Source organism: Diplotaxodon limnothrissa, linkage group LG8 (genome assembly GCF_057381915.1).
Source record: "Diplotaxodon limnothrissa isolate DT_005_m linkage group LG8, D_limnothrissa_male_GT1.1, whole genome shotgun sequence".
NCBI classification, from domain to species: domain Eukaryota; kingdom Metazoa; phylum Chordata; class Actinopteri; order Cichliformes; family Cichlidae; genus Diplotaxodon; species Diplotaxodon limnothrissa.
Window position 1 is genome coordinate 8300676 of NC_140603.1, and position 19712 is coordinate 8320387.

A 19712-nucleotide genomic window follows, 5' to 3' on the forward strand; every position below is an offset into this window, starting at 1 on the left:
CAGGCGTGACCAAATGTATCTCTGCTTGAACGTTGGAACGTTTGCGAACTGCTGCTGGCTTCAACTGCTGTCAACAAACTGACTGATAACTGCTGATTCTCACTTCTATTTATAGAAAAAGAAGGATCAAAGATTCTAAGACGTTTGTGACATCATCACTCTGTAAGCCATTGAGATTGTGACATCATCTATGAATGGGGATGTTTTTTTTTAAACTGTTTTCAAATTTACTATGTCAGTTAGCTTAGTTTTAGAGCAGTTGGTTAGTTACCACTTTTATATAGCACTTGTGTTCCCAGTTTATATACTTTCCGGTTGTTTGGTAGATTTTAGGTCTTTTTCCACTCAGCAAAAATAATAAAACATACTTGTATGTATTTTTTTTTAAGTTTCAAATGATCAATGCATTTGGTTTATTATCATCATGTGAGAGAAGGCACAAAGGATTTCAGACACAGATGCAAACACATCGGGCACTCTGGGACACTTCTGACACCACAGTGCATGGCGTGCACAGCATGTACTATTTAATGTCAGCACTGCAATCAGCGCTTCAATGAGTCACCTGTTTGCACATGCAATCTGTGCAATTCTTTTGAACCTATTTTAATGGAAACATGTCAAATAACAGCAAAAACCTGACTTGTGTAATATGTTAAAAGTGTGTGTAAAAATAATAATATGTTGGCTTTAGATCATATATTTGTAATCTCCCTGTGAGTTTAAGACAAGCATGGCCAATCATTATGAACTGCTTTGGCTTTAAAGCATCAGTGTACACAATTCAGTAATTCCTTAAAATCTCCAGAAAACAAATCTAAACAAAAAAATCTGAAAGAGACTTTTGTTTATTTATTCATTTATTTTAAAAAAAAAGCCATAATTTATAGTCCACGTTAAGGATAGAGATTGGCCTATACGAGCTGCATTCTTTTTTATCTTTGCCGTCTTTTGGGATAACTGCTTCTCTCCGAGATTGTGGGGCTACTCCTGTTCTTAGTGTATGATTAAAGCAATTAAGCAGCACTGGTGTTAGTTGCGTCCTAAATGCTTTATACCATTCGGACGGATAACCGTCTGTGCCCGGTGCCTTATTCACCTTCAGCCTGGAAATGGCTGATGTAGATGTCTTCATTTTTATTTCAAAAAATGATTCTCTAGCGGTGGTCCTCGGCCCAGCTGTGGTTAAAGGTGTGGCGCTTGCCGTTTTCGCAGTTGGTTCTGGCCCTCTTATTTGATGTCGCAAAGATGCTTTCATCTGGCTTCCTCTTAATTGGCAAGATGGAATTTTGTGTCCTGTAGCTAGTGGTTGCGCAGGATGGAGCCATAGAATCGTGGCGTTTCTGCTGGTCATGATCTGACCTTTCATGTTGGTACAGTGTTTCTCTGCGCACATCTTTCCAATTAGTCTTTTTTCTTTTAAGATCTGGGTCACTCGTATCCTTTTCATTTTCCTGCAGGTGCTTTCTTTTACACTGTGCTTTCTTTGGAATTGTCTCAGAATTTTCACTCTGACTGGACCTGACTAAATTGTGGCTGCTCCTCTGAGTTGAATGGGGAGAACCGTTTTGGCTGTGGGGGATCACTTGTGTTTTTCTCTCTGCTGCAGAGGGAGGGAAGTTCCTCTGAGCAGATTGTCTGGTGTCAGAGGTGGGCTTGTGTGCAGACTCTGTCCTGCTGGTATGGAGACTCTGTCCTGGCGTCTCTTTCTTCTTTGTCCTTAAGTAGTTTATGTGCTCATAGCAGGACTCAACATAGGAGCTTCTCTGGCGTATCCATGCAAGGTGGCTCAGTTTTGAAAAGGCATGCTCAAGGACCTGATTGGGTGTTATTCGTTTTCGGGGATCGAGGTGAAGCAAGTGCTTTACCATTTCTACAAACATCAGGATATCACACCTTTTTGCAGTTTCATCTGCATAATCCTCATCTTCAATGAACTCGGTATATAAGAGTTCATCCAGAGACTTCAATTTTTTAACTCTTTTGTCAACAAACTCAATCCCAAACTCCTGGAAATATTGTTCAGTTGTCTTGAGTTTCCAGTGGTAGATGTTGTCGGAATTGAACTCCCTGCAGAAATACTTTGCAGTCTTTTGCCCACAGTTTAACATTTGCTCTGGGAGTTCTCCTTGAGTCTCCGTTATGTATTTTAGTATGGCATGTTCACTGTATCCCGGGTACAGCAAGTAACCAGTGTATAGAGACACTGCCATGCAGCCCAGAGACCATATGTCTATGGCTTCTGTAAATGGAAGCCCCAGAATAATCTCCGGAGACCGGTACGGACGTGTCTGGATGTATGAGCCCACCTTGGCAGCTGAGGTCTCACAGGCCAGACCGAAGTCAATTAGTTTAACTCGGTATGGCTCTTGGGGATTATTCACCAGCATTACGTTCTCTAATTTCAAGTCTGCATGGATTGTTCCAATCGACTTGAGGTGGCTAAGAGCTAAAGCTATCTGTATGACGATGGGGCGAATAGCCTTTAAACTGAGCGGATTGCAATATCTTTCTCGCAATAAGTCAAGAAGACTTTTTTCGAGGAATTCAAATTCAAGGCACAGATGTCCACGGACTGTAAAAGCCTGGTACCATTCGACTATATTGTACTTGCTGGAGTTACAGGCTTTAAGTTTTTGCAGGGCAGCCAGCTCTTGGTTTTTAAACGGGTCTTTTTGGTCCTGATCCTTTATCATTTTAATGGCTACAATCTTTTTGTTAGCCATTTGGACACATTTGGCAACTCTGCCATATATCCCTTCTCCGACAACACTTATAATTCGGTAGTTGGAGGAGAGCCAGCCACCGGGGACTAACTTGTCCTGGACATTTCCGAAAGACATCTCTGATGCTATCAAAGTGATTAACACTAAAAGTTAGAAGAGTAAAGCAGATTTCACCTCAAAATATTATGAAATAAAATAGATGGTTCTTCTTTCTTCTTCAAAGTGTGAAAAGGTGAAAGGTCTGCTCAAACGGTTTACTGTTAAACTTGGTTCTTGCAGGCGTGACCAAATGTATCTCTGCTTGAACGTTGGAACGTTTGCGAACTGCTGCTGGCTTCAACTGCTGTCAACAAACTGACTGATAACTGCTGATTCTCACTTCTATTTATAGAAAAAGAAGGATCAAAGATTCTAAGACGTTTGTGACATCATCACTCTGTAAGCCATTGAGATTGTGACATCATCTATGAATGGGGATGTTTTTTTTTAAACTGTTTTCAAATTTACTATGTCAGTTAGCTTAGTTTTAGAGCAGTTGGTTAGTTACCACTTTTATATAGCACTTGTGTTCCCAGTTTATATACTTTCCGGTTGTTTGGTAGATTTTAGGTCTTTTTCCACTCAGCAAAAATAATAAAACATACTTGTATGTATTTTTTTTTAAGTTTCAAATGATCAATGCATTTGGTTTATTATCATCATGTGAGAGAAGGCACAAAGGATTTCAGACACAGATGCAAACACATCGGGCACTCTGGGACACTTCTGACACCACAGTGCATGGCGTGCACAGCATGTACTATTTAATGTCAGCACTGCAATCAGCGCTTCAATGAGTCACCTGTTTGCACATGCAATCTGTGCAATTCTTTTGAACCTATTTTAATGGAAACATGTCAAATAACAGCAAAAACCTGACTTGTGTAATATGTTAAAAGTGTGTGTAAAAATAATAATATGTTGGCTTTAGATCATATATTTGTAATCTCCCTGTGAGTTTAAGACAAGCATGGCCAATCATTATGAACTGCTTTGGCTTTAAAGCATCAGTGTACACAATTCAGTAATTCCTTAAAATCTCCAGAAAACAAATCTAAACAAAAAAATCTGAAAGAGACTTTTGTTTATTTATTCATTTATTTAAAAAAAAAAGCCATAATTTATAGTCCACGTTAAGGATAGAGATTGGCCTATACGAGCTGCATTCTTTTTTATCTTTGCCGTCTTTTGGGATAACTGCTTCTCTCCGAGATTGTGGGGCTACTCCTGTTCTTAGTGTATGATTAAAGCAATTAAGCAGCACTGGTGTTAGTTGCGTCCTAAATGCTTTATACCATTCGGACGGATAACCGTCTGTGCCCGGTGCCTTATTCACCTTCAGCCTGGAAATGGCTGATGTAGATGTCTTCATTTTTATTTCAAAAAATGATTCTCTAGCGGTGGTCCTCGGCCCAGCTGTGGTTAAAGGTGTGGCGCTTGCCGTTTTCGCAGTTGGTTCTGGCCCTCTTATTTGATGTCGCAAAGATGCTTTCATCTGGCTTCCTCTTAATTGGCAAGATGGAATTTTGTGTCCTGTAGCTAGTGGTTGCGCAGGATGGAGCCATAGAATCGTGGCGTTTCTGCTGGTCATGATCTGACCTTTCATGTTGGTACAGTGTTTCTCTGCGCACATCTTTCCAATTAGTCTTTTTTCTTTTAAGATCTGGGTCACTCGTATCCTTTTCATTTTCCTGCAGGTGCTTTCTTTTACACTGTGCTTTCTTTGGAATTGTCTCAGAATTTTCACTCTGACTGGACCTGACTAAATTGTGGCTGCTCCTCTGAGTTGAATGGGGAGAACCGTTTTGGCTGTGGGGGATCACTTGTGTTTTTCTCTCTGCTGCAGAGGGAGGGAAGTTCCTCTGAGCAGATTGTCTGGTGTCAGAGGTGGGCTTGTGTGCAGACTCTGTCCTGCTGGTATGGAGACTCTGTCCTGGCGTCTCTTTCTTCTTTGTCCTTAAGTAGTTTATGTGCTCATAGCAGGACTCAACATAGGAGCTTCTCTGGCGTATCCATGCAAGGTGGCTCAGTTTTGAAAAGGCATGCTCAAGGACCTGATTGGGTGTTATTCGTTTTCGGGGATCGAGGTGAAGCAAGTGCTTTACCATTTCTACAAACATCAGGATATCACACCTTTTTGCAGTTTCATCTGCATAATCCTCATCTTCAATGAACTCGGTATATAAGAGTTCATCCAGAGACTTCAATTTTTTAACTCTTTTGTCAACAAACTCAATCCCAAACTCCTGGAAATATTGTTCAGTTGTCTTGAGTTTCCAGTGGTAGATGTTGTCGGAATTGAACTCCCTGCAGAAATACTTTGCAGTCTTTTGCCCACAGTTTAACATTTGCTCTGGGAGTTCTCCTTGAGTCTCCGTTATGTATTTTAGTATGGCATGTTCACTGTATCCCGGGTACAGCAAGTAACCAGTGTATAGAGACACTGCCATGCAGCCCAGAGACCATATGTCTATGGCTTCTGTAAATGGAAGCCCCAGAATAATCTCCGGAGACCGGTACGGACGTGTCTGGATGTATGAGCCCACCTTGGCAGCTGAGGTCTCACAGGCCAGACCGAAGTCAATTAGTTTAACTCGGTATGGCTCTTGGGGATTATTCACCAGCATTACGTTCTCTAATTTCAAGTCTGCATGGATTGTTCCAATCGACTTGAGGTGGCTAAGAGCTAAAGCTATCTGTATGACGATGGGGCGAATAGCCTTTAAACTGAGCGGATTGCAATATCTTTCTCGCAATAAGTCAAGAAGACTTTTTTCGAGGAATTCAAATTCAAGGCACAGATGTCCACGGACTGTAAAAGCCTGGTACCATTCGACTATATTGTACTTGCTGGAGTTACAGGCTTTAAGTTTTTGCAGGGCAGCCAGCTCTTGGTTTTTAAACGGGTCTTTTTGGTCCTGATCCTTTATCATTTTAATGGCTACAATCTTTTTGTTAGCCATTTGGACACATTTGGCAACTCTGCCATATATCCCTTCTCCGACAACACTTATAATTCGGTAGTTGGAGGAGAGCCAGCCACCGGGGACTAACTTGTCCTGGACATTTCCGAAAGACATCTCTGATGCTATCAAAGTGATTAACACTAAAAGTTAGAAGAGTAAAGCAGATTTCACCTCAAAATATTATGAAATAAAATAGATGGTTCTTCTTTCTTCTTCAAAGTGTGAAAAGGTGAAAGGTCTGCTCAAACGGTTTACTGTTAAACTTGGTTCTTGCAGGCGTGACCAAATGTATCTCTGCTTGAACGTTGGAACGTTTGCGAACTGCTGCTGGCTTCAACTGCTGTCAACAAACTGACTGATAACTGCTGATTCTCACTTCTATTTATAGAAAAAGAAGGATCAAAGATTCTAAGACGTTTGTGACATCATCACTCTGTAAGCCATTGAGATTGTGACATCATCTATGAATGGGGATGTTTTTTTTTAAACTGTTTTCAAATTTACTATGTCAGTTAGCTTAGTTTTAGAGCAGTTGGTTAGTTACCACTTTTATATAGCACTTGTGTTCCCAGTTTATATACTTTCCGGTTGTTTGGTAGATTTTAGGTCTTTTTCCACTCAGCAAAAATAATAAAACATACTTGTATGTATTTTTTTTTAAGTTTCAAATGATCAATGCATTTGGTTTATTATCATCATGTGAGAGAAGGCACAAAGGATTTCAGACACAGATGCAAACACATCGGGCACTCTGGGACACTTCTGACACCACAGTGCATGGCGTGCACAGCATGTACTATTTAATGTCAGCACTGCAATCAGCGCTTCAATGAGTCACCTGTTTGCACATGCAATCTGTGCAATTCTTTTGAACCTATTTTAATGGAAACATGTCAAATAACAGCAAAAACCTGACTTGTGTAATATGTTAAAAGTGTGTGTAAAAATAATAATATGTTGGCTTTAGATCATATATTTGTAATCTCCCTGTGAGTTTAAGACAAGCATGGCCAATCATTATGAACTGCTTTGGCTTTAAAGCATCAGTGTACACAATTCAGTAATTCCTTAAAATCTCCAGAAAACAAATCTAAACAAAAAAATCTGAAAGAGACTTTTGTTTATTTATTCATTTATTTAAAAAAAAAAGCCATAATTTATAGTCCACGTTAAGGATAGAGATTGGCCTATACGAGCTGCATTCTTTTTTATCTTTGCCGTCTTTTGGGATAACTGCTTCTCTCCGAGATTGTGGGGCTACTCCTGTTCTTAGTGTATGATTAAAGCAATTAAGCAGCACTGGTGTTAGTTGCGTCCTAAATGCTTTATACCATTCGGACGGATAACCGTCTGTGCCCGGTGCCTTATTCACCTTCAGCCTGGAAATGGCTGATGTAGATGTCTTCATTTTTATTTCAAAAAATGATTCTCTAGCGGTGGTCCTCGGCCCAGCTGTGGTTAAAGGTGTGGCGCTTGCCGTTTTCGCAGTTGGTTCTGGCCCTCTTATTTGATGTCGCAAAGATGCTTTCATCTGGCTTCCTCTTAATTGGCAAGATGGAATTTTGTGTCCTGTAGCTAGTGGTTGCGCAGGATGGAGCCATAGAATCGTGGCGTTTCTGCTGGTCATGATCTGACCTTTCATGTTGGTACAGTGTTTCTCTGCGCACATCTTTCCAATTAGTCTTTTTTCTTTTAAGATCTGGGTCACTCGTATCCTTTTCATTTTCCTGCAGGTGCTTTCTTTTACACTGTGCTTTCTTTGGAATTGTCTCAGAATTTTCACTCTGACTGGACCTGACTAAATTGTGGCTGCTCCTCTGAGTTGAATGGGGAGAACCGTTTTGGCTGTGGGGGATCACTTGTGTTTTTCTCTCTGCTGCAGAGGGAGGGAAGTTCCTCTGAGCAGATTGTCTGGTGTCAGAGGTGGGCTTGTGTGCAGACTCTGTCCTGCTGGTATGGAGACTCTGTCCTGGCGTCTCTTTCTTCTTTGTCCTTAAGTAGTTTATGTGCTCATAGCAGGACTCAACATAGGAGCTTCTCTGGCGTATCCATGCAAGGTGGCTCAGTTTTGAAAAGGCATGCTCAAGGACCTGATTGGGTGTTATTCGTTTTCGGGGATCGAGGTGAAGCAAGTGCTTTACCATTTCTACAAACATCAGGATATCACACCTTTTTGCAGTTTCATCTGCATAATCCTCATCTTCAATGAACTCGGTATATAAGAGTTCATCCAGAGACTTCAATTTTTTAACTCTTTTGTCAACAAACTCAATCCCAAACTCCTGGAAATATTGTTCAGTTGTCTTGAGTTTCCAGTGGTAGATGTTGTCGGAATTGAACTCCCTGCAGAAATACTTTGCAGTCTTTTGCCCACAGTTTAACATTTGCTCTGGGAGTTCTCCTTGAGTCTCCGTTATGTATTTTAGTATGGCATGTTCACTGTATCCCGGGTACAGCAAGTAACCAGTGTATAGAGACACTGCCATGCAGCCCAGAGACCATATGTCTATGGCTTCTGTAAATGGAAGCCCCAGAATAATCTCCGGAGACCGGTACGGACGTGTCTGGATGTATGAGCCCACCTTGGCAGCTGAGGTCTCACAGGCCAGACCGAAGTCAATTAGTTTAACTCGGTATGGCTCTTGGGGATTATTCACCAGCATTACGTTCTCTAATTTCAAGTCTGCATGGATTGTTCCAATCGACTTGAGGTGGCTAAGAGCTAAAGCTATCTGTATGACGATGGGGCGAATAGCCTTTAAACTGAGCGGATTGCAATATCTTTCTCGCAATAAGTCAAGAAGACTTTTTTCGAGGAATTCAAATTCAAGGCACAGATGTCCACGGACTGTAAAAGCCTGGTACCATTCGACTATATTGTACTTGCTGGAGTTACAGGCTTTAAGTTTTTGCAGGGCAGCCAGCTCTTGGTTTTTAAACGGGTCTTTTTGGTCCTGATCCTTTATCATTTTAATGGCTACAATCTTTTTGTTAGCCATTTGGACACATTTGGCAACTCTGCCATATATCCCTTCTCCGACAACACTTATAATTCGGTAGTTGGAGGAGAGCCAGCCACCGGGGACTAACTTGTCCTGGACATTTCCGAAAGACATCTCTGATGCTATCAAAGTGATTAACACTAAAAGTTAGAAGAGTAAAGCAGATTTCACCTCAAAATATTATGAAATAAAATAGATGGTTCTTCTTTCTTCTTCAAAGTGTGAAAAGGTGAAAGGTCTGCTCAAACGGTTTACTGTTAAACTTGGTTCTTGCAGGCGTGACCAAATGTATCTCTGCTTGAACGTTGGAACGTTTGCGAACTGCTGCTGGCTTCAACTGCTGTCAACAAACTGACTGATAACTGCTGATTCTCACTTCTATTTATAGAAAAAGAAGGATCAAAGATTCTAAGACGTTTGTGACATCATCACTCTGTAAGCCATTGAGATTGTGACATCATCTATGAATGGGGATGTTTTTTTTTAAACTGTTTTCAAATTTACTATGTCAGTTAGCTTAGTTTTAGAGCAGTTGGTTAGTTACCACTTTTATATAGCACTTGTGTTCCCAGTTTATATACTTTCCGGTTGTTTGGTAGATTTTAGGTCTTTTTCCACTCAGCAAAAATAATAAAACATACTTGTATGTATTTTTTTTTAAGTTTCAAATGATCAATGCATTTGGTTTATTATCATCATGTGAGAGAAGGCACAAAGGATTTCAGACACAGATGCAAACACATCGGGCACTCTGGGACACTTCTGACACCACAGTGCATGGCGTGCACAGCATGTACTATTTAATGTCAGCACTGCAATCAGCGCTTCAATGAGTCACCTGTTTGCACATGCAATCTGTGCAATTCTTTTGAACCTATTTTAATGGAAACATGTCAAATAACAGCAAAAACCTGACTTGTGTAATATGTTAAAAGTGTGTGTAAAAATAATAATATGTTGGCTTTAGATCATATATTTGTAATCTCCCTGTGAGTTTAAGACAAGCATGGCCAATCATTATGAACTGCTTTGGCTTTAAAGCATCAGTGTACACAATTCAGTAATTCCTTAAAATCTCCAGAAAACAAATCTAAACAAAAAAATCTGAAAGAGACTTTTGTTTATTTATTCATTTATTTAAAAAAAAAAGCCATAATTTATAGTCCACGTTAAGGATAGAGATTGGCCTATACGAGCTGCATTCTTTTTTATCTTTGCCGTCTTTTGGGATAACTGCTTCTCTCCGAGATTGTGGGGCTACTCCTGTTCTTAGTGTATGATTAAAGCAATTAAGCAGCACTGGTGTTAGTTGCGTCCTAAATGCTTTATACCATTCGGACGGATAACCGTCTGTGCCCGGTGCCTTATTCACCTTCAGCCTGGAAATGGCTGATGTAGATGTCTTCATTTTTATTTCAAAAAATGATTCTCTAGCGGTGGTCCTCGGCCCAGCTGTGGTTAAAGGTGTGGCGCTTGCCGTTTTCGCAGTTGGTTCTGGCCCTCTTATTTGATGTCGCAAAGATGCTTTCATCTGGCTTCCTCTTAATTGGCAAGATGGAATTTTGTGTCCTGTAGCTAGTGGTTGCGCAGGATGGAGCCATAGAATCGTGGCGTTTCTGCTGGTCATGATCTGACCTTTCATGTTGGTACAGTGTTTCTCTGCGCACATCTTTCCAATTAGTCTTTTTTCTTTTAAGATCTGGGTCACTCGTATCCTTTTCATTTTCCTGCAGGTGCTTTCTTTTACACTGTGCTTTCTTTGGAATTGTCTCAGAATTTTCACTCTGACTGGACCTGACTAAATTGTGGCTGCTCCTCTGAGTTGAATGGGGAGAACCGTTTTGGCTGTGGGGGATCACTTGTGTTTTTCTCTCTGCTGCAGAGGGAGGGAAGTTCCTCTGAGCAGATTGTCTGGTGTCAGAGGTGGGCTTGTGTGCAGACTCTGTCCTGCTGGTATGGAGACTCTGTCCTGGCGTCTCTTTCTTCTTTGTCCTTAAGTAGTTTATGTGCTCATAGCAGGACTCAACATAGGAGCTTCTCTGGCGTATCCATGCAAGGTGGCTCAGTTTTGAAAAGGCATGCTCAAGGACCTGATTGGGTGTTATTCGTTTTCGGGGATCGAGGTGAAGCAAGTGCTTTACCATTTCTACAAACATCAGGATATCACACCTTTTTGCAGTTTCATCTGCATAATCCTCATCTTCAATGAACTCGGTATATAAGAGTTCATCCAGAGACTTCAATTTTTTAACTCTTTTGTCAACAAACTCAATCCCAAACTCCTGGAAATATTGTTCAGTTGTCTTGAGTTTCCAGTGGTAGATGTTGTCGGAATTGAACTCCCTGCAGAAATACTTTGCAGTCTTTTGCCCACAGTTTAACATTTGCTCTGGGAGTTCTCCTTGAGTCTCCGTTATGTATTTTAGTATGGCATGTTCACTGTATCCCGGGTACAGCAAGTAACCAGTGTATAGAGACACTGCCATGCAGCCCAGAGACCATATGTCTATGGCTTCTGTAAATGGAAGCCCCAGAATAATCTCCGGAGACCGGTACGGACGTGTCTGGATGTATGAGCCCACCTTGGCAGCTGAGGTCTCACAGGCCAGACCGAAGTCAATTAGTTTAACTCGGTATGGCTCTTGGGGATTATTCACCAGCATTACGTTCTCTAATTTCAAGTCTGCATGGATTGTTCCAATCGACTTGAGGTGGCTAAGAGCTAAAGCTATCTGTATGACGATGGGGCGAATAGCCTTTAAACTGAGCGGATTGCAATATCTTTCTCGCAATAAGTCAAGAAGACTTTTTTCGAGGAATTCAAATTCAAGGCACAGATGTCCACGGACTGTAAAAGCCTGGTACCATTCGACTATATTGTACTTGCTGGAGTTACAGGCTTTAAGTTTTTGCAGGGCAGCCAGCTCTTGGTTTTTAAACGGGTCTTTTTGGTCCTGATCCTTTATCATTTTAATGGCTACAATCTTTTTGTTAGCCATTTGGACACATTTGGCAACTCTGCCATATATCCCTTCTCCGACAACACTTATAATTCGGTAGTTGGAGGAGAGCCAGCCACCGGGGACTAACTTGTCCTGGACATTTCCGAAAGACATCTCTGATGCTATCAAAGTGATTAACACTAAAAGTTAGAAGAGTAAAGCAGATTTCACCTCAAAATATTATGAAATAAAATAGATGGTTCTTCTTTCTTCTTCAAAGTGTGAAAAGGTGAAAGGTCTGCTCAAACGGTTTACTGTTAAACTTGGTTCTTGCAGGCGTGACCAAATGTATCTCTGCTTGAACGTTGGAACGTTTGCGAACTGCTGCTGGCTTCAACTGCTGTCAACAAACTGACTGATAACTGCTGATTCTCACTTCTATTTATAGAAAAAGAAGGATCAAAGATTCTAAGACGTTTGTGACATCATCACTCTGTAAGCCATTGAGATTGTGACATCATCTATGAATGGGGATGTTTTTTTTTAAACTGTTTTCAAATTTACTATGTCAGTTAGCTTAGTTTTAGAGCAGTTGGTTAGTTACCACTTTTATATAGCACTTGTGTTCCCAGTTTATATACTTTCCGGTTGTTTGGTAGATTTTAGGTCTTTTTCCACTCAGCAAAAATAATAAAACATACTTGTATGTATTTTTTTTTAAGTTTCAAATGATCAATGCATTTGGTTTATTATCATCATGTGAGAGAAGGCACAAAGGATTTCAGACACAGATGCAAACACATCGGGCACTCTGGGACACTTCTGACACCACAGTGCATGGCGTGCACAGCATGTACTATTTAATGTCAGCACTGCAATCAGCGCTTCAATGAGTCACCTGTTTGCACATGCAATCTGTGCAATTCTTTTGAACCTATTTTAATGGAAACATGTCAAATAACAGCAAAAACCTGACTTGTGTAATATGTTAAAAGTGTGTGTAAAAATAATAATATGTTGGCTTTAGATCATATATTTGTAATCTCCCTGTGAGTTTAAGACAAGCATGGCCAATCATTATGAACTGCTTTGGCTTTAAAGCATCAGTGTACACAATTCAGTAATTCCTTAAAATCTCCAGAAAACAAATCTAAACAAAAAAATCTGAAAGAGACTTTTGTTTATTTATTCATTTATTTAAAAAAAAAAGCCATAATTTATAGTCCACGTTAAGGATAGAGATTGGCCTATACGAGCTGCATTCTTTTTTATCTTTGCCGTCTTTTGGGATAACTGCTTCTCTCCGAGATTGTGGGGCTACTCCTGTTCTTAGTGTATGATTAAAGCAATTAAGCAGCACTGGTGTTAGTTGCGTCCTAAATGCTTTATACCATTCGGACGGATAACCGTCTGTGCCCGGTGCCTTATTCACCTTCAGCCTGGAAATGGCTGATGTAGATGTCTTCATTTTTATTTCAAAAAATGATTCTCTAGCGGTGGTCCTCGGCCCAGCTGTGGTTAAAGGTGTGGCGCTTGCCGTTTTCGCAGTTGGTTCTGGCCCTCTTATTTGATGTCGCAAAGATGCTTTCATCTGGCTTCCTCTTAATTGGCAAGATGGAATTTTGTGTCCTGTAGCTAGTGGTTGCGCAGGATGGAGCCATAGAATCGTGGCGTTTCTGCTGGTCATGATCTGACCTTTCATGTTGGTACAGTGTTTCTCTGCGCACATCTTTCCAATTAGTCTTTTTTCTTTTAAGATCTGGGTCACTCGTATCCTTTTCATTTTCCTGCAGGTGCTTTCTTTTACACTGTGCTTTCTTTGGAATTGTCTCAGAATTTTCACTCTGACTGGACCTGACTAAATTGTGGCTGCTCCTCTGAGTTGAATGGGGAGAACCGTTTTGGCTGTGGGGGATCACTTGTGTTTTTCTCTCTGCTGCAGAGGGAGGGAAGTTCCTCTGAGCAGATTGTCTGGTGTCAGAGGTGGGCTTGTGTGCAGACTCTGTCCTGCTGGTATGGAGACTCTGTCCTGGCGTCTCTTTCTTCTTTGTCCTTAAGTAGTTTATGTGCTCATAGCAGGACTCAACATAGGAGCTTCTCTGGCGTATCCATGCAAGGTGGCTCAGTTTTGAAAAGGCATGCTCAAGGACCTGATTGGGTGTTATTCGTTTTCGGGGATCGAGGTGAAGCAAGTGCTTTACCATTTCTACAAACATCAGGATATCACACCTTTTTGCAGTTTCATCTGCATAATCCTCATCTTCAATGAACTCGGTATATAAGAGTTCATCCAGAGACTTCAATTTTTTAACTCTTTTGTCAACAAACTCAATCCCAAACTCCTGGAAATATTGTTCAGTTGTCTTGAGTTTCCAGTGGTAGATGTTGTCGGAATTGAACTCCCTGCAGAAATACTTTGCAGTCTTTTGCCCACAGTTTAACATTTGCTCTGGGAGTTCTCCTTGAGTCTCCGTTATGTATTTTAGTATGGCATGTTCACTGTATCCCGGGTACAGCAAGTAACCAGTGTATAGAGACACTGCCATGCAGCCCAGAGACCATATGTCTATGGCTTCTGTAAATGGAAGCCCCAGAATAATCTCCGGAGACCGGTACGGACGTGTCTGGATGTATGAGCCCACCTTGGCAGCTGAGGTCTCACAGGCCAGACCGAAGTCAATTAGTTTAACTCGGTATGGCTCTTGGGGATTATTCACCAGCATTACGTTCTCTAATTTCAAGTCTGCATGGATTGTTCCAATCGACTTGAGGTGGCTAAGAGCTAAAGCTATCTGTATGACGATGGGGCGAATAGCCTTTAAACTGAGCGGATTGCAATATCTTTCTCGCAATAAGTCAAGAAGACTTTTTTCGAGGAATTCAAATTCAAGGCACAGATGTCCACGGACTGTAAAAGCCTGGTACCATTCGACTATATTGTACTTGCTGGAGTTACAGGCTTTAAGTTTTTGCAGGGCAGCCAGCTCTTGGTTTTTAAACGGGTCTTTTTGGTCCTGATCCTTTATCATTTTAATGGCTACAATCTTTTTGTTAGCCATTTGGACACATTTGGCAACTCTGCCATATATCCCTTCTCCGACAACACTTATAATTCGGTAGTTGGAGGAGAGCCAGCCACCGGGGACTAACTTGTCCTGGACATTTCCGAAAGACATCTCTGATGCTATCAAAGTGATTAACACTAAAAGTTAGAAGAGTAAAGCAGATTTCACCTCAAAATATTATGAAATAAAATAGATGGTTCTTCTTTCTTCTTCAAAGTGTGAAAAGGTGAAAGGTCTGCTCAAACGGTTTACTGTTAAACTTGGTTCTTGCAGGCGTGACCAAATGTATCTCTGCTTGAACGTTGGAACGTTTGCGAACTGCTGCTGGCTTCAACTGCTGTCAACAAACTGACTGATAACTGCTGATTCTCACTTCTATTTATAGAAAAAGAAGGATCAAAGATTCTAAGACGTTTGTGACATCATCACTCTGTAAGCCATTGAGATTGTGACATCATCTATGAATGGGGATGTTTTTTTTTAAACTGTTTTCAAATTTACTATGTCAGTTAGCTTAGTTTTAGAGCAGTTGGTTAGTTACCACTTTTATATAGCACTTGTGTTCCCAGTTTATATACTTTCCGGTTGTTTGGTAGATTTTAGGTCTTTTTCCACTCAGCAAAAATAATAAAACATACTTGTATGTATTTTTTTTTAAGTTTCAAATGATCAATGCATTTGGTTTATTATCATCATGTGAGAGAAGGCACAAAGGATTTCAGACACAGATGCAAACACATCGGGCACTCTGGGACACTTCTGACACCACAGTGCATGGCGTGCACAGCATGTACTATTTAATGTCAGCACTGCAATCAGCGCTTCAATGAGTCACCTGTTTGCACATGCAATCTGTGCAATTCTTTTGAACCTATTTTAATGGAAACATGTCAAATAACAGCAAAAACCTGACTTGTGTAATATGTTAAAAGTGTGTGTAAAAATAATAATATGTTGGCTTTAGATCATATATTTGTAATCTCCCTGTGAGTTTAAGACAAGCATGGCCAATCATTATGAACTGCTTTGGCTTTAAAGCATCAGTGTACACAATTCAGTAATTCCTTAAAATCTCCAGAAAACAAATCTAAACAAAAAAATCTGAAAGAGACTTTTGTTTATTTATTCATTTATTTAAAAAAAAAAGCCATAATTTATAGTCCACGTTAAGGATAGAGATTGGCCTATACGAGCTGCATTCTTTTTTATCTTTGCCGTCTTTTGGGATAACTGCTTCTCTCCGAGATTGTGGGGCTACTCCTGTTCTTAGTGTATGATTAAAGCAATTAAGCAGCACTGGTGTTAGTTGCGTCCTAAATGCTTTATACCATTCGGACGGATAACCGTCTGTGCCCGGTGCCTTATTCACCTTCAGCCTGGAAATGGCTGATGTAGATGTCTTCATTTTTATTTCAAAAAATGATTCTCTAGCGGTGGTCCTCGGCCCAGCTGTGGTTAAAGGTGTGGCGCTTGCCGTTTTCGCAGTTGGTTCTGGCCCTCTTATTTGATGTCGCAAAGATGCTTTCATCTGGCTTCCTCTTAATTGGCAAGATGGAATTTTGTGTCCTGTAGCTAGTGGTTGCGCAGGATGGAGCCATAGAATCGTGGCGTTTCTGCTGGTCATGATCTGACCTTTCATGTTGGTACAGTGTTTCTCTGCGCACATCTTTCCAATTAGTCTTTTTTCTTTTAAGATCTGGGTCACTCGTATCCTTTTCATTTTCCTGCAGGTGCTTTCTTTTACACTGTGCTTTCTTTGGAATTGTCTCAGAATTTTCACTCTGACTGGACCTGACTAAATTGTGGCTGCTCCTCTGAGTTGAATGGGGAGAACCGTTTTGGCTGTGGGGGATCACTTGTGTTTTTCTCTCTGCTGCAGAGGGAGGGAAGTTCCTCTGAGCAGATTGTCTGGTGTCAGAGGTGGGCTTGTGTGCAGACTCTGTCCTGCTGGTATGGAGACTCTGTCCTGGCGTCTCTTTCTTCTTTGTCCTTAAGTAGTTTATGTGCTCATAGCAGGACTCAACATAGGAGCTTCTCTGGCGTATCCATGCAAGGTGGCTCAGTTTTGAAAAGGCATGCTCAAGGACCTGATTGGGTGTTATTCGTTTTCGGGGATCGAGGTGAAGCAAGTGCTTTACCATTTCTACAAACATCAGGATATCACACCTTTTTGCAGTTTCATCTGCATAATCCTCATCTTCAATGATCTCGGTATATAAGAGTTCATCCAGAGACTTCAATTTTTTAACTCTTTTGTCAACAAACTCAATCCCAAACTCCTGGAAATATTGTTCAGTTGTCTTGAGTTTCCAGTGGTAGATGTTGTCGGAATTGAACTCCCTGCAGAAATACTTTGCAGTCTTTTGCCCACAGTTTAACATTTGCTCTGGGAGTTCTCCTTGAGTCTCCGTTATGTATTTTAGTATGGCATGTTCACTGTATCCCGGGTACAGCAAGTAACCAGTGTATAGAGACACTGCCATGCAGCCCAGAGACCATATGTCTATGGCTTCTGTAAATGGAAGCCCCAGAATAATCTCCGGAGACCGGTACGGACGTGTCTGGATGTATGAGCCCACCTTGGCAGCTGAGGTCTCACAGGCCAGACCGAAGTCAATTAGTTTAACTCGGTATGGCTCTTGGGGATTATTCACCAGCATTACGTTCTCTAATTTCAAGTCTGCATGGATTGTTCCAATCGACTTGAGGTGGCTAAGAGCTAAAGCTATCTGTATGACGATGGGGCGAATAGCCTTTAAACTGAGCGGATTGCAATATCTTTCTCGCAATAAGTCAAGAAGACTTTTTTCGAGGAATTCAAATTCAAGGCACAGATGTCCACGGACTGTAAAAGCCTGGTACCATTCGACTATATTGTACTTGCTGGAGTTACAGGCTTTAAGTTTTTGCAGGGCAGCCAGCTCTTGGTTTTTAAACGGGTCTTTTTGGTCCTGATCCTTTATCATTTTAATGGCTACAATCTTTTTGTTAGCCATTTGGACACATTTGGCAACTCTGCCATATATCCCTTCTCCGACAACACTTATAATTTGGTAGTTGGAGGAGAGCCAGCCACCGGGGACTAACTTGTCCTGGACATTTCCGAAAGACATCTCTGATGCTATCAAAGTGATTAACACTAAAAGTTAGAAGAGTAAAGCAGATTTCACCTCAAAATATTATGAAATAAAATAGATGGTTCTTCTTTCTTCTTCAAAGTGTGAAAAGGTGAAAGGTCTGCTCAAACGGTTTACTGTTAAACTTGGTTCTTGCAGGCGTGACCAAATGTATCTCTGCTTGAACGTTGGAACGTTTGCGAACTGCTGCTGGCTTCAACTGCTGTCAACAAACTGACTGATAACTGCTGATTCTCACTTCTATTTATAGAAAAAGAAGGATCAAAGATTCTAAGACGTTTGTGACATCATCACTCTGTAAGCCATTGAGATTGTGACATCATCTATGAATGGGGATGTTTTTTTTTAAACTGTTTTCAAATTTACTATGTCAGTTAGCTTAGTTTTAGAGCAGTTGGTTAGTTACCACTTTTATATAGCACTTGTGTTCCCAGTTTATATACTTTCCGGTTGTTTGGTAGATTTTAGGTCTTTTTCCACTCAGCAAAAATAATAAAACATACTTGTATGTATTTTTTTTTCTATGGTGTATCCTATGGTATCCTATGGTGTACCCTCGAGGGTCCGGACAGACAGAGGAGGGGAAAACAATGCTATCTGCCTGATGATGAACATTTTCAGAGGCTTTGATCGTGGAAGTGCCCTAAGAGGAAGAAGTACCCATAATCAGAGAATTGAGAGGCTCTGGGGTGATCTGTGGCGAGGAATGACCAATGTGTACTGTGATTTATTTCACCACCTGGAGGAGGAAGGCATCATTGACATTGACAATGAAATGCACCTTTGGGCTCTCCATTACATCTATCTCCCAAGGATCAACAGAGATTTGAAAGACTTCACTCAACAGTGGAACAATCATGGCTTGCGGACAGAGAGACACTTGAACCCATTACAGATTTTTGTCCGAGGCAGCCTCCAGCAACAGGGCCAAGCCTCAACTGCCATGCAGGACATCTTTCAGACCAGAGCAGCTGCTGCTGATGGGACTATTGGTGGGACAGCTGATGGTAGTGTGACAGCCACTGAGAGTGAGACGACTGCTGCTCAGGGCTCAGGTGCAGATTCTGGTGGTGGTGCTGCTGCTCATGGTACAGATGAGCTGGGATTGCTGGTCGACTGGCCTGAGAGGATTACTGTGCCAGACATTGAATTTACTCTGGACGGAACGGTGATGGAGCAAGTGGTAGAACTATTTAATCCACTAAGTGGCACCAGAGGGAGTCATGGTATTGAACTCATATCTGGCTTAATATACTTTCTGGACTCCACATATCACTGAGACAGTTCAATTAATGACTGAAACATAATAGCAGCAAGTGGAAAGACTTCAAAATATCTAGGTGACTGGATACATATAATGTGAAACGTTATGATACGTGTTTACTATGTACCATTGAGTAGTGGTGTAAATGCTGTTAAAATGTTCTGTGTAGATTTCATGATGTAGATGACTGATTTATAATAAGTTACATAATTTCATGAATATATATATAGTTTGTGTTGAAATGTCTTTATTTGAAATGTACATGTGTAAAGTGTAAGAGCTAGTGTCTCGTGAGAATATCCTTAACGAGAGTACACGAGACTTTGCATGGACTGTGAAGGAGCAGATGTCTCTCATGAAGCGATTTTAAGCTAAAAGTTTGCTAAAAGAAAAAGCAACACAAGGACTTAAGGACCTCTTTTCAGGACAAGCAGCCAACGAGGTATTTGTCATTTGAGAAATGTTGTTATTTGTGTTTGGACTTAATATGTGTACTGTAAAGTTGCTAATTGGTTTGTACTGTTCACTCGTGACCAGTTCCCACGGCGTATTGGCATACTGGTGATGGTGA

General features: G+C 41.0%; 6 protein-coding genes across 6 annotated transcripts; all 6 read right to left on the reverse strand.

Annotated features, from left to right (window-relative positions):
* Positions 1–1157: 1157 nt before the first annotated feature.
* LOC146626242 (homeodomain-interacting protein kinase 1-like) lies at positions 1158–2849 on the reverse strand. Its single transcript, XM_085361793.1, has one exon. The coding sequence runs from the start codon at positions 2841–2843 to the stop codon at positions 1158–1160; it is 1686 nt and encodes a 561-aa protein (XP_085217919.1). The 5' UTR covers positions 2844–2849.
* Positions 2850–4159: 1310 nt separating this feature from the next.
* LOC146626243 (homeodomain-interacting protein kinase 1-like) lies at positions 4160–5851 on the reverse strand. The gene has a single exon (XM_085361794.1). The coding sequence runs from the start codon at positions 5843–5845 to the stop codon at positions 4160–4162; it is 1686 nt and encodes a 561-aa protein (XP_085217920.1). The 5' UTR covers positions 5846–5851.
* Positions 5852–7161: 1310 nt separating this feature from the next.
* LOC146626244 (homeodomain-interacting protein kinase 1-like) lies at positions 7162–8853 on the reverse strand. The gene has a single exon (XM_085361795.1). The coding sequence runs from the start codon at positions 8845–8847 to the stop codon at positions 7162–7164; it is 1686 nt and encodes a 561-aa protein (XP_085217921.1). The 5' UTR covers positions 8848–8853.
* A 1310-nt stretch (positions 8854–10163) lies between these two features.
* LOC146626245 (homeodomain-interacting protein kinase 1-like) lies at positions 10164–11855 on the reverse strand. The gene has a single exon (XM_085361796.1). It carries the CDS (start codon positions 11847–11849, stop codon positions 10164–10166), a length of 1686 nt encoding a protein of 561 aa, XP_085217922.1. The 5' UTR covers positions 11850–11855.
* Positions 11856–13165: 1310 nt separating this feature from the next.
* Positions 13166–14857, reverse strand: LOC146626246 (homeodomain-interacting protein kinase 1-like). Its single transcript, XM_085361797.1, has one exon. The coding sequence runs from the start codon at positions 14849–14851 to the stop codon at positions 13166–13168; it is 1686 nt and encodes a 561-aa protein (XP_085217923.1). The 5' UTR covers positions 14852–14857.
* Positions 14858–16167: 1310 nt separating this feature from the next.
* On the reverse strand, positions 16168–17859 carry LOC146626247 (homeodomain-interacting protein kinase 1-like). The gene has a single exon (XM_085361798.1). It carries the CDS (start codon positions 17851–17853, stop codon positions 16168–16170), a length of 1686 nt encoding a protein of 561 aa, XP_085217924.1. The 5' UTR covers positions 17854–17859.
* Between the last annotated feature and the right edge of the window lie 1853 nt (positions 17860–19712).